Raw genomic sequence first — 14,412 nt, 5'->3', positions numbered from 1 at the left:
GGAGGAGGAGCAGCAGCAGCCAGCCTCCCCCCTGTCAGCAGCACCCAAGCCTTTTTCACCACTCCTGGGACCACACCTCAAGAAAGATGGGGCAGAGAGGAACCCAGACCGTGCACAGAAAGTAAGTGCCCTACCCTAAAATGAGGAGCACAACAGGGAGGAAAGGAACAGAATGTCCATCTTTTATAAATGTTTTAAAATGGTTTCATTCCCATTTAGCTCTCTAACCCTCCCAGATGAAAGTATTTCTTCAGGGAAACTTTTTAAAGCATATCCAAACTGCCATCCCCCACTTCTTTCTTCTCTCTCTCTCTTTTTTTTTAATCAGAGAGATCTATTTACAAATTAGGGTTGATTTCAACAGTGTCAGCTAACCAGAAATGACAGCTTTTTTGGCAAAAACCCACTTGCTGAGAAAAAAAAAACTGCCCAACTGACAGCAACTCACATACTGCAATGGGTTTTCACACCTACTAATGCTTCTACCTCCTGCCTTAGCAATCTATAGATATACCATTAACCCACACAGCGCTACCCTAAATACACAGTTTTCAATTCTCATGCCTCCTCTGTTGTTTATTCCTCAAATAGCCATGCCATCTTAAAATGAGGATTTTTTTTCTTCCACAGTTGTAAGAATTCCAGTCCAATTCCCTCATTTTTTAATTCTACACAAATATTTGTTTAATTTCCTAAGCACTGGAGCTTGGAGCAAATTTAAGTTGTTCTGTTATTTGGTTTTCCACATTTATGAGTGCATTTTTTAAAAAGTATTTCAACCCATTTCCTTTCCAGAATAAGGTTATTACTAGCCAGGCGGCTAAGCAGCAAGCACATAGCATTGCCACGTGGAAGATCAAATGATACGACCACAGCAGGTCCAAAATACAGCTACACGGGTATAGCAGGCTCCTGGAGAAAATGAATCACTCACAGAAAATTCCCTGGGAATAATTTTAAGGAGTGGCAGAGTTAGTGGCTCTGGAGAAAGTCAATCACTTCCCTTGTGTACAGTAAAGGCTGCCAGAGTTTTACCATGAGGTATAATTGGGTATCCTCAACATAGCAGAATACATAGGAAAAGGCATTCATCAGCTAAGCAGTTACAAAACTGGAAACAAATGTGGACAAACTACTACCACCCAACTTATACTAAGCCAGTGATTTAAAGTAAATTCTGTTTTGCTTTTGCCTGGTGGTTCTCACCAAGCCCCAGGCAGGTTATTTACCACATGACTCAGTGCTGAAAATTTCCATTTTCCAAGCACTTTGTTAATTTTAGCTCATTAATCCTCACAGTACTCCAAAAAGATAAATAGAGTCAGTAATTTTTTTTACAGGCAGGCGACAGCAGAAACATTGAAGTTTTTAACTCCAGGTATGTACCTAGAGCCAAACAGTGCTGGGTTTTTGAAAGACGTGGCCCCTCCCCACCCCCCCACCCCCCCCCGCTGGCACTGACTGACTTCCAAAGGCACTGCCTTGGAAGAACAGGCTCAACATGGACAAGCGAATGTCAGAAATTATTTTTGAAAACTGTGGTCTTAAGGGTGACTCACTCAACTCTGTCAAAGGAGACAGAACAGTATTAAACACTGGCTGTGAATTTAAGAGTCTCTGGCCTGCAAATCCCTGCTTGAATCTTTAAATACCTCCTCTTCTTTTCTAAAATCTTACTCAACTCCTGAGTGAGTAACGGGACAATGCACAGTTAAACCTTTTATGATTATCTATTAATTCAAAGTAATGCCATTTTCTTCTGTTTCCATTTGAATCCGATCAGGTGATCAGACACTAAGCACCAAATTCAATAAACATGAAAGTCCTTCTTATGAAGCTTAATTTAAAACTGTTTGCTCCCTTTCAGAATAAAATAAATCTTCCTTAGCTGCTTTTAAGTAGAAAAGCAAATATACTATGTCCCTTTATCCACTAGTGCTTAGAGTCTACATATACTCCAGTAATTTCCTATTATAATGGAATATTTGCACAGGTTGCAAATCTATCCCAGAGGAATGAGGAATCTAGTGAATGGACACATACATTTATTATACTGAATACTCCAGGTAATGCTGGCCTATGATATCAAGCCAACAAGCTGAATGATAGCCTTGGTATAATTATGTAATTAATTAGCTCTATCATAATTTTTTGTTTTATGACACTAACTTTTATGTGCCACTACTCAATTTAATGGCATTTTAAATTGAAATAAGGCCCCTGAGAGAGATGCTACTTACTGTATCGCAAATCTTGTATTCAGATTTCTTTTAATTTCAGAAGATGACCTAATAAAATTGCTTTATAATTAAATCCATTCTAACAACTTCTCCTATGTGAATCTTTTTCTTCTCCCATTTTTAATTACGAAAAAAATTCCAATCAGAAAACACTTGCCACCATAATTATATACAAAAATCAGTGATCCCTTTTTATACCTCTTGCTGCTTTCCTTGCGCAGCAGTGCACCCTGGCTAGCTTTCCTGCAGAGTTTTACTAGCATCCCCCAGAGCTGCAGCGAGGAAACTGCTCCTTTTGCACTGAAGAAACCAGAGTTCTATTTGCTTCTATCTGGCTTGAAAAATAGTCAAGACATGGGAAAAAAGGGGGAGAAAATCCCCACCTACTTTTTATTTTAGACAGGCGTTTACAAGTGTTTTGGTATCACCAGATACGTTTCTCACGTGAAAGATGATCAGCTGAAAAGGGAAGGGGGACCACAACTCTCTGCCACCCAGCGTGGCAATGCCCCTCTATGTGCCACCTCCTATTTCCAGCTGAAAGACAACCCAGCAGCGAGCACTGGCACCTTCCTGGGGGGCCGTGGTGTCATCCAGGAGCAGCCTTTAACATGTAGGCTTTTGGCATGTTCCCTGCCTGCTGCTCCTTATGTGGAAACCCATCAGGATCTCACCCTGACACAGCACTGTTAGGATACATCCTCCATTGGATGCTTAAGAAATGTGAGCAGGTAGTAGCAGAACAACCCCTATGAAAGCTGTTTTCATAGGCTTTCTTCTACACAGAGAGCACCTGTACCCAACACAACCAACCAGCGATATTGGAAGTGAGGTGAAAAATAATGGAATGTCAACCTCTTACCATTTGCTGTGTTCTTTTTGAAGTTATCTAGAAACTCTTCCAGGAGCTGCGACTGGTTTGGAGGGGGCAACAAACTCTTTGGGTCCTTGGAAATGTCGCCATCTGACCAGGAAGCACACAAGGGTTGCTGGGTCCCGTAATGATTCATTCTCACAGTAAGCATTACGCTTCTGTCCGAAAACAGTAATTCCATCTGCCTGAGGTCAAGATCAGACACAGCCTCTCCATTTATGCTCAGGATTTCATTGCCTACTCGGAGCCCTGGGTGCATGTGAAAGGAAAGAAAAAGGTAGGGGGCGGGGGGGGGGGGGGAGAGAGAGAAGAGGGAATATAAAACATGAAGGGTCACAAACCAAACCTTATGCTGATTCACTGATTAAATTTGTGGATTTAATTCAAATAGCCTAATCCTGCCACCACTCCTTTAGAATTGATGGGAGCTTTGAGCTATAATGATACAGATGGACTTCATGCGTACTTTGATAGGTGTTACACATAGTACAGCAATCGAGTTGTTTCTTTCTAAAGATGCTATGGAACTTGGCAGGTGGGAGGGCAGCACAACTTTCAAGAGGATTAGAATAGAGGCACCTCTCACGACTGGGATAGCACAGTGTACAGCGCCATAACACATATTTCATTATGTGGGAGGATCAAGGCACTAGTCACGCAGATCAAGTAATTCATGCAAAATTGGAACAACAGTGGATGGAGTCTTTATCAGCTTTTGTAGAAATCTAAACAGTGGCAACTGCTGCCTTTCAAGGTCAGCAGCATCCAAGCGGTCATTGTCCTCAGGTAGCAAACGAAACTCTCTGTCTCCATTTTTCTGGGTTTGTGTCTCTGTTTTTCAGAGAGCAGAACTCCCGTGATCCCGCTGTGCTGATGGAGAGAGGCACAGTTTCTGAGCAGTGCAGTTGAGAAGGCACTCACAGAAACTTACTCAGAAAACTTTTGGCGAGGGAGGCTACTTTTCATTGCCAGAAAAAGTGGAAGTGATGGGTCCTGGAGACTGACCAAGCCCATGAGGTACCCCAGCGTGAGGTGAACTCTTTCTCCAGCCTGTTTCTCTGTGCACAAGCACTTGGTTGCATGGCTGAATGTAGACTTTGTCTCCAAGGGTGGACAAGAACTCTCCCCGCTATACTGGAATGATAATTCAGTTACTCTGTGTACATTATCTTTCCTAAGATCACATACTTTCAACGGTCTTTGGGAAAGAAAACGATGAATAGTAAAAGCCAAGAACCATCTCAGACAGTACTAAAGCTCTTCATGTTTCGGGACTTTATTAAAAGATAATGAAGTACAGTTTTAAACATAAATATGATACAATACCTTCCTTGTATGCCAGTCCATCAGGGAGAACATCACTTACAAATATACGGGTGACATGCTGATCTTCATCAACTTGTGCTGTGACAGCAAAGCCTGGAGTAAAAGAGGTTTAAATCAAAACTCCTTGGGAACATTTCCCTTTTATCTTGCGTACTTAGTAGACTGTACACAACCACAGGGAGGGTACTTCTCATGAGAATACACCCACAGAGCATAGAGAAATTATCGCATTGTTTCTCAGTCATTGTAAGGCATGTTAAAGTTAATAGGACTTTACAACTTGCAGGAAATGTCATGGTGTGCTGTAAAAAAACCAAAATTATCAGCTTTTGTAGAAATCAAGAACATTTTTGACCTCAGCCCCATAGGACATTTTGGTAACACAGCTCATCGTTTCGGTTAGAGTGTGTCCATCAGACATAGAGGCATCTTAAACAGATCTAAAAACTGGAAACCCAGACTATAAAGCAGTAAACTTATACAGACCAGTGAGTGAGACAGTCCAGAAAGAAATAATTTATTCCAACAAACTTGCAGCTAAAGAACAACACAGAGCTGCCTTACAAAGGCATCTCTGCAAGGTATATAATTATTTCAAGGCATAACCACCTCCCATGAATAAAAAGCCTGTCAGAATTTGTACCGAAGGACACTCTGTTGACACTGTGCCAACAGAGGATCCCACTACCAAAAAAGAAACAGGCAGACCTTGACCATGGCCTGACTGAGACTGATTTTATTAATCCTGGCAAAGAACATGTGTCTTCTGACAATTCCACGCTTGAATTATTTGGCCAGCACGGCAGAATTAGAAAGTGGACCCTTCCCAAACATAAGAAATGCACCTGCCATTGAAGATTTAAGTGTAAAACAACCAGTTTCAGTCTTTGTTATAATGCCTCGAGTCCTTTGCAGACTCTTCGAGCTGTCAAGGACGGCACTACCTGCTCTCAGAGGCAGAAAAGTCCTGATGAGATAAAGCAAGCAATGAGAATAAAAAGAAAAATCCCTGAGAGCTTACCAAAATCACTTATGTTTTCCGTCTTTGTAAGATGAACATGATAAACATTTAATGGACAAATTTCTATTTCATCATACACCTGTTGGAAAAAAAACAGTAACAGAAGACATCAAATTACGAAATTGCAAGCATCAACCCCCAAAGTTACAGCATAAGAAATAAGTGCAATATTCTTTGCATCAATGAAGAGCCAAAACTTGCTGTCTTTACACAGAGAACTGTGTTATTGTGCAAGTGTCATTGGTATCAGTGGGACTAAATACAGAGTAAGCTAAAGAGAGAAAACCCAGCCTGGAGTAGAGACTGACACTTTGCTTTTGTACCAGAAGCCCCACTTAAATCTTCAAACACTTCTTGAACTGTTTGCAGTGCCTAGCCACCCAAACGTCTGCACAGGCATGGACTGTGTGAACAAGGATGGCAGAACGCAATCCAGGAACAGCTTTAAAACCTTATTTTAGATGTAATTCACACGTATTTGTAGGTGCTAATTCAACTGTAGCTACAGACATCCCGGAGCTTTATCTAATAGGAGTCACACTTTCCTGGTCTACTATGTATTCGTATGGTTCAGGAGCACAATACTCAGTATTTTCATCAACAAGTCTTCTGAGTTGTAGGCCATAGTGTCTTGGCTCCAGCTGTTTCATCTAAGGAATAAGAAGAACGGGGTTTGGAATTTGTTATTTATTTCCAGAGTCCCAGAAGACAAAGAAGTGACACACACACACACAAACACACAAAAAACCCTGTAGAAATCATGCAAGAGCAATCTTCAAGTCATTTTCTATCTATTTTTGTGGCATAAACAAAACTAGCTACACTGCTTAGAAGATAAGGTTCAAGTGCAATTTCCATTTTCCCTTATGATCCTCCCAAATCCTTTCATAAACACTATGTCTTGGCTATTTGATTAACTGAGCACTGCTACATGTTTCCAAAGCTATCGCAACTGTTTTCTGTCCTTTTGAACTTACACTCTCAACCATCTTTAGCAGTGACTACTTTTAACCACTCAGTTCTGATCAGCAACTTTTTCTTCTGATGTAATGCAGATATGGGCTGTTAGGAGAAGGGATGGGAAAGGAAGCAGGTCCCCTAAGGGTTTGCCTTTATTAGATTTTATTTTTATTGCTGGGTTTCACCTAGCCAGATCTGAGAGCTTCACCTATTTGTTTTTTTACCACATGCAGTCAAAGCAAAAATCCTGTCTCAACAGGGAGTCAAAGGAAAACAGGAATACCCAGAGGATATTAGCCTGAAAGTGTTGAGCCCCTGTTGGGAGTCTCTCTGAAAATCAGGATGCTAGTGAGACCACTGCACAAAACATTTCATTTTAGCATATTAATAGAGCAACATTTCAAAATCAGGAGGAAGCAACATTTCTAAGACAGGAGGAATGACTGCATCACTGAGGGTTACTTAACCTCTTTAATGCATCTCCGCAGCTTACAGAACCTAAATCTACTGAGTAACTAGTAATTGCCTTAACATCTTATTATGTGTAACAGTTTACGAGTTGCACGTGTTCTGTAACCTAAACAACTGCATTCAAAACCACATTTTTTTCCAATATGCGCTATCCAAAAGCCTCAGACAGAAAACAGAAATGAGAAAAGTATAAACCCCATAAAGCATGAATGAAGGGAAAAAAACCCAACCCCTTTGAACTTCATCCTTATACACATAACATTCAAATATGTTCTCTTAAGAAAAAAGATTCCTTACACTCACCAGAGCAGAATGAAAATGTAAGAAGGAAAAGAACCAGGATAGATGAGTAGAAAGTATTCAGCATTACAGAATGCTTATGAAAAGCTTTACACACAGAATAGAAAGAAAAAATAAAACAGGAAAATGTTTAAGAAAAAAATCACAAAATTTAAAATAAATTTTCATGCGATACAGACAATGAAAATTAAAAGTCAGATTTACAATTACAAATATTTTGGGATGATGGAGTAGTAGAGGTAAGGAATTTTGGTTTCAACGGAATTTTACGTTTATAAATTTTATTTCCTCTTTCAGGAGTCTTGCATGTCACTGTAACTACTTCCCAATATTTCAGCTCTACTGTGCCATCTCGTGGTCAAACCATGTCTCAGACAATCCTTTTGGCCTGACTAGGTACAGAGAATTTTTAAAAAGTACAGCCAGGCATCAAACTGTTTCTCCAGGATTCAGTACCCATCAGCAAAAGGAACGAGAAAATAATTTCTTCTCGGTGATGCCATAGAGACACGTTGTAATTTGGCTAAATCAGTGTGCTCATTTTGATGTAAAAGATGTAGTTCACCCTGGATTTTTAAAAACTTTATTATTTTTTTTTGTTTACAATACTACCAGGTGCAAAGAGCCATTAAGTTGAGTCCTTTCCTCCACTAGAAGCCTCAAAATTCATTAACTTCGAGCCAGCTGAATGAGCTCACCTGAAAGTTCACACTAACCTTGGCCAAAAGCTACAGATGGATTTTGAACAGAGCAGGATTCTTTTTTTTTTTTTCTCCTGTTTTTCCCCTTTACTTGTGAAGTAAATAAACTACATTTACCATTTTTCAGAAAACAGAACTTGGGAGCAAAAAGGTGGGTTTTTTTCAAAAAGCTTGTCTGCATATTTTAAGTGACTTGAATCATGAAGTTAGAGCTAAATTCAAGCACTGATACATGCGGAGACAAAGATGCTAGGTATGTTGCCATGTTCTAGGGGTGCTGGTTTTTTGTCTGTAGTTAAAATTGGTGCTTTTACTTTACCTTCAACCTGTGACTCAGATTTCTGTCCCAAGAACTACAGCAATCCCTCTTGCTGGCACTGACTTTCAGAAGGGAATGCACTCTTTGAAACTCACAAGTAGAGCTGGTATTTAATTAAATGCTTAAAAAGGTCCTTTAAGAAGCTAACATAGCATAGCCTTTGTCACAGCAATCTTAAATGTCTTAATCTCCCAGCATTAATTCAACCAGTCCCTGTTACTCCTCTGTCATTAATTTGCACAGAACAACTGTGTTCACTGCAATGACAATGTAGAGAGGACACGTGCTGAGATTTCTCCGGGGCTGACTACCTGGCAAACTGTCACCGCTCTTTAAGTATTCACCATGTGCTGTCTTGAGCAATGTTTCTTGAAAACCTTCCTACAACCCTGCTACCTTGGCTACAACCCATAAATAACGTAACTAAGGGAAACAGAGCAATGTGCCTTAATACAGTGACAGGGGGATACTGGTATCATGCTCTCACTATTTAGGCATCCTCTGATATATTAGATTCCTCCTGAAGCCCACAGCTATTAACAAGGTGCAGTCACACACAAAAAATTAGTACCTTGCATGCCAAAGACAAAACATCTTCCACCTTGTGCTCTGGCTTGAGAGTCAGCGCCACTCCCGGGCCATCACAGAAGTGAACATACGTCTGTGTTTCCCAAGCACTCTCCTTCTGGATGCTCTCCGGCACTGAGCAGTAGACATTCAAAAAGTCATCAACTTGCTGCTGGAAACAAGGGAGGAATGTACAATGTATGTGGATGTTGCAAGAAAACCCCAAAAGTACAATTACATTGGCAGTTTGCAGTGGATACATATTGAGACATGGCATTGTGTATTCCTGCATGGCAAGACCAAGTTCTGTTACCTGCCCTCATTCACTGCTGAAGACTTTGAGAACAGATTGCACATCCTCTGCATACCTATTATGGGCTTTTGTGCCTTTATCTCATATTAACTGTTGATCTAACTCGAAGTGAAAATATGTAGCTACATGATATTATGTCACAGTGGGAATAAGTTCTTAAGAAGAACTGACTATTACAATTTTATTTAATTGACAAATGCAAAAAAAACCCCAGAATTACTGTAATTTTGCCAGAAAATTATAATATAGTAACATTCCAGCAGAGAGCACTGTGGAGCAAGGCTTGCCTTAAAATAATAAAGGACTGAAGCAGGAATAAAGTGTTCCTATTCTATTTGCAGTTTAAGAACATATTGTTTCATAGGTAGTGCAGGGTGTTTGCCTGTTTACCATTTTGCTTCACATTCACCCTTGTTCCAAAGCCACTCCACTTGATCAAATAACAACATCGACCCTGAATAAATTCCCTGTTGCTTTCCCACCTCTCATTTTCATGCCTTCTCCCGTACTGCACTTTAGACTATGCGTTTCAAAGGAAGTCACACAAGGAGAAGAAAAACACTGAGAGCTGTTCAGACTTTGGATTTTCACCTGTGTATTTGGGTCTGCCTATTCAGCAGGTCACTTAAATACCCATATCAAGGCATTTAAGCTTATGCAGGTAAGGTCTCTTGATTTCCCTTACAGTCAATGGAAAGAGACAACACGTAAAAGCTCCCCCTGTAAAGTGGCAGAACTGCCACCCAAGACATATCTTAAGATACCTGAGCTGTTCTCAGGAGTGTCTACCTCCCTAATGCTTTTTCTTTGTATTTTTGTTTTGTTTGTTTGGGTTGGAGGGTTTTGTTGCCTACATAAAGCCCCTTGATTACGCAGTTCTTCCTCCTGGCTCTGCAGGGACACAAGCCCAGGGGTGCACTGCAATTAAAAACTGCAGTAAAATCACTGCACAGGGACTGCTTCCCTTCCTGCAGGCAGCAAAGATATTGACAACAATCTACCAATAGCAACAAAGAGACCAATACTATTTTGTTTTCCCAAATAACAACCGAGGCTGTGAAAATTATATAGTAAGCAATCCTATTCAGGTAATTACCAAACAATGCAGAAATTCAGGTTGCAGCCGACCCATAGGACAGCACATATTGGGTAATAACTTGATGCCAGAGTAACATTGGGTTTGGTGGAATAATATTAACAAACTAACGGCATTCGCGAATCTTGTATCTCTTGCTCGACTGTCCCTCTTAACTAGTTGAAAAGGAAATGTCAATTACACAGGTCCATGGAAATCCTAAAATCCAGAAACCACTATACGTAACAGGAATCCTGTTATGCTACTGCAATTAATGGAGTGATGAAATGTACATCAGGTGAAGTTTCACCTTGGTGGCTGTGGTTCCAGACTGCTCGTAACACTGGTAGTGTTGAAGATAATCCCTGTAGAAGCATGGTCCTCTCAGCACTAAATCAAGTGCCTCGGAATAAAGGCTGACCTCCTTCCGCAGTGTAAATAACAGAAAGGAGAAAGGGCAAGACAGGTAGGCTTTGAGAGTTTAGCAGGAATGAGTCAGACTTAATTCTCCTGCGGCTTCCTCCAGGGAAAACCGAGGCTATGTTCCCTCAGCTAGGGAGATGCTCCCAGCAGCTCAGAGGTTTGTAACTGCCACAGTGGTTTACTGCCCTGCAACAGCAGTTCTTTGAATCTGTGCAACTGAAATAAACCTCACTCTTGCCGGAGACGAAAAAAACCAAACCCCAAAACACAGAGGTTTAAGGTGATAAGGAGCAGGTTTAAGGCCACCTTTTTTCTGGAAGCTTTTAAGACAGGGTAGAAAGTTCTGTAGCCAACATGAGGTACTTCCCTCTCCTTGCCACGTACACTGGTGCTCCAGCATATGCCTTGAGATAAACTCGCCCCTGCTATTAAACACGACTATGTTCCTTAACTGCAGTCAAGGTACTGTTGCTTCATCCACATTTTCCATCTCAGAAAATCTGACATGAAAAGAGATTTTTTTTCCTGTTATGCCTGTAGTGACTAATTGTACAATAGTTCATTCATTCATTGCCACATAAAGTTATAACAACCCATCCAATTTTCCAGAAATAGGCGCCAGGATTTCCAGACTGTCACACGTTGTGCCACAGGGCTGCTGCAGGACCAATAGGTTACTTCATAATTTCCTCCCACTATTTGCCTCTGGTTTTATCATTCTTTTCAGGGAAAATACAGCCTCCCTGGCAGACTTCACTATTCGTCATTCGCTACACTCCTCAGGTAGCATTTTATAAAAGTTTTGATGCTGTTTTTGTTTTTCATTTTAAATCAGCCAGTAAAACTGGTCTGATGCCAAAGTAACGGTTTTCAGTTATGATGAATCATTTCTGAGCTGTCGCATGATTCATCAAAATGTCAGGATATTAAAAATGCACACACTGTATTTAATTCCCATTTAAAAAAGGTTTAAGAAATAAGGTTGGAATAATAATAATGATAATAATAATAACAATGCTTTTCTAAAAATAAGGTTGAGCTCCAGAGCTCTGCTTCAGCACCTAAACTGGGGAAGGGTTTAGTCTTGAAACACAACCCTGCCAAACTTTGTAAAAGCCTAGCCCAAAACCAGCAGTGACATCACACCCCTGGTCCCCTGTCCCTGGGGAGCATGGCTGCGAGCCCCTGCCGGAATCTGGAGAAGGCTGCTTTTATCCAGAGCTGGGCCAAGAAGCCAGACCTCATCACTTCCCCAACATGGCACCAAAGGGAGAGGACTTCATTCTGCCTGTTCCCTGGTGCCTTCAAAACCTTTCTCTGTCTTCTCAGGAGGGTTCAGGAAGAGCAAACACACTTGTTCAGCCAGAGGACAGGAGACCTACAGCAGACCCTGATGCACAAGGCAGCACTGTTGAGCCCCCAGCCTCATGGGGTCTGATGCTAAACCGAGGGACTGATGTGACAGCCCATCAGGAGAAACCTCCAGGGGATGCAACCAAGGATTTTGCCTCTCCTTGGCTTTAGGAGGAACCAAACCTTTCCATGTTTCAACAGGATCAGACAGGAATGAATTGCGTTTACTGTGTCTGAGGTGGGAAATGGATGCCATCTCACACCACACCCAACGGCACATTCTGGAGGAGTTGTGTTCTCTACAGAAGACCATTTCACCCAGAGATCCCTCATCATTATAATTTATTTTAAAAAGAGAGGAGTGATTTGGTTTAAATACTTTCCCACCCCAGGAAATAAAAAGCAAAAGGTCAGGTAACCAAGGGAATTCAGGTGTTTCAATGTACTTCTTCAAAGAACAGACAAAAAGTGAAGATACCTTCAGAGGCAAAACAGCATTATAGGATTAGCTGCTGTCAGCGGGAGATGCCTCTCTCAGTGGTATAACTTCTGCATAATTATATATTTCTTTCTTACCTAGCCATTAAATGAATGTCCTTGATGAGAAAATAAACCATGTAGCACATAATGATACAAAAACACCAACATAAAAACCTATGAGAAATGATGAACATCATCCAAGCCTTCCTCATGAGATTCATTACAGTTCTTCATTATAGTTAATCATTTTCAAGAGCAATATTTCATTTTAGATGCAGATTTTGACTTTTTGTGTAATACCTGGTACACAAACTCAGCTGAAAGGGAATAGTACTGTAGTATGATTTTTTATAAAGTCTTCTTTCAAGTTTTAAACTGCATCAGGAGAATATCTGGTTCAGGGAACAAAGGAAGAAAAGGGACAGGGGGTAGATGGGAAGAAAAATATCCCTTTGAGTCTTGCACATGTCATTAAAGAAATCCAGCTATATCATCCAGAAACCAAAGCCCAGAAACCCTGCACCTAAGACTTAATTTGCATTTTTTATTTCGAGTCTGCACAAGCCCACCAAGGGAGACAGATTCTGTCTATGGAAACCCTGCAGTACACAGGCAACACTCGGTGGTCCTACATGTATGCAGTTATGGATTTTGCAGCACCTTGCTTTGCTTCCAGACAGGGGTACAGTGACATTATCCCTGGGGGGGCTGCGGGAGCTGAGAGGGACCCTGACTCATACCAGGCAGGGACGAGCAGCAGCTCTCCTCCTCCTGGGCACTGGAGAACATCAGCAGCAGCTATTTACTGGGTGATGTTTTGGGGATGACGCTTTCTCTTCCTTTACTTGGGCAATCTTCAACTATATATAGTTTCTCATTTCTCTGCTGGTATGCTTCACAGACTTTAATTAGACTTTATTTGCCTTTATACTCAAAATACACAGGTTCTGTTAAAGTAGGCAAAGGGGAAAAATACACATTGGGTTTTACCGTATTGTGGAGGATGCTTTCAAACAAGCTTGGTACCAAATCTCTCTCAGACAGTGTATGCACTGTAAGGATTAGTGCTGTGAAGATTCTAGGGATTATTTTTTTTTAAAAAAAAAAAAAAGGCTACCATGCATATCCAGAAACTTATGTTGAAGTGGTTTCATTAGCAGAATTATAATCCTGCCACCTAACATTAACTGCATTTTATGAACCTCTGTAGGGTTTCTGAACCAGCCTCATCGTATGCTTGGTGAAATACATTCAGGAATTTAAAAAAGATGGTGCAGAATAAGGACAGGTATATCTTACCTCAGCAGAGTTGGCTGAATTCTGAACACCAGCAAATCCATGTCCTCCAGCTGAATCAAAAATCTATTTAAAATATTAAAGATAAATAAATAGATTAAACAAATAAACCCCTTTATTTCTTACCTATGTTAGGTAAATTATTTTAAAAAATTAAAATGAAAACTAAATTAATAAATATATATCAACCTGCCAAACCCCAGGGATCTTTTTGTACTTTTTATCGCTTTATTCTGACTAGAAGAAGTATCAAAGAAGTACAAATCTCCCTCTATAAAGAAAATCTAAGCAAGTTTACTCTTTCAGGCTACATGCACACTCATATTCAAATATGTGTAAAAGCATTCATGTCCTTGCTTTTTCCCACCTTCTGTTTAGCAATAAGATTAAAATCATTTACTTTCAAATCATGTACTACACTGGAAGTTACAGTTTCACCTTTTTGGGTATGGTTAGGTACAGCTACAAATCTCACAATGACTTAAAGGAACTATTTCAAATATTTTTTTCTGTTTTCTAAGACTCCTTACCCTACAGTTTTTCATCTCTTCTAACCGAGCAGTTAGGTCGACACTATCGATGGAAATTTTTAGCTTAGCTTTAAAGGCATAATTGACTCAAAACTTGCGTTATTAAGTAATGAAAATAGCTGAGTACTGTGTCTGCTTGGGAAGTGATGAAAGCAGAAACTGA

The 14,412-nt window shown here is 40.5% G+C and overlaps 1 protein-coding gene across 4 annotated transcripts in view; it reads right to left on the bottom strand.

The window, feature by feature from the left end:
* TIAM2 (TIAM Rac1 associated GEF 2) overlaps positions 1-14,412 on the bottom strand; it is a 90,972-nt gene that overhangs the window by 46,565 nt on the left and 29,995 nt on the right. For 2 of the 4 annotated variants that reach the window (XM_055713800.1, XM_055713799.1), the window contains exons 8-13: positions 13,723-13,785; positions 8,784-8,951; positions 6,010-6,111; positions 5,462-5,543; positions 4,441-4,533; positions 3,103-3,363 (exon numbers count right to left, since the gene is read on the bottom strand). In XM_055713800.1, the coding sequence (XP_055569775.1) occupies positions 3,103-3,363; positions 4,441-4,533; positions 5,462-5,543; positions 6,010-6,111; positions 8,784-8,951; positions 13,723-13,785 (769 nt within the window). The remainder of the gene's footprint in view (positions 1-3,102; positions 3,364-4,440; positions 4,534-5,461; positions 5,544-6,009; positions 6,112-8,783; positions 8,952-13,722; positions 13,786-14,412) is intronic. The other 2 variants (XM_055713803.1, XM_055713802.1) reach the window with 2 other exon arrangements.

The sequence above is a fragment of the Falco cherrug genome, chromosome 6 (genome assembly GCF_023634085.1).
Source record: "Falco cherrug isolate bFalChe1 chromosome 6, bFalChe1.pri, whole genome shotgun sequence".
Lineage (NCBI taxonomy): Eukaryota > Metazoa > Chordata > Aves > Falconiformes > Falconidae > Falco > Falco cherrug.
Note: the sequence above shows the minus strand (reverse complement) of the source record. Positions and strands in the feature narration are given on the sequence as shown.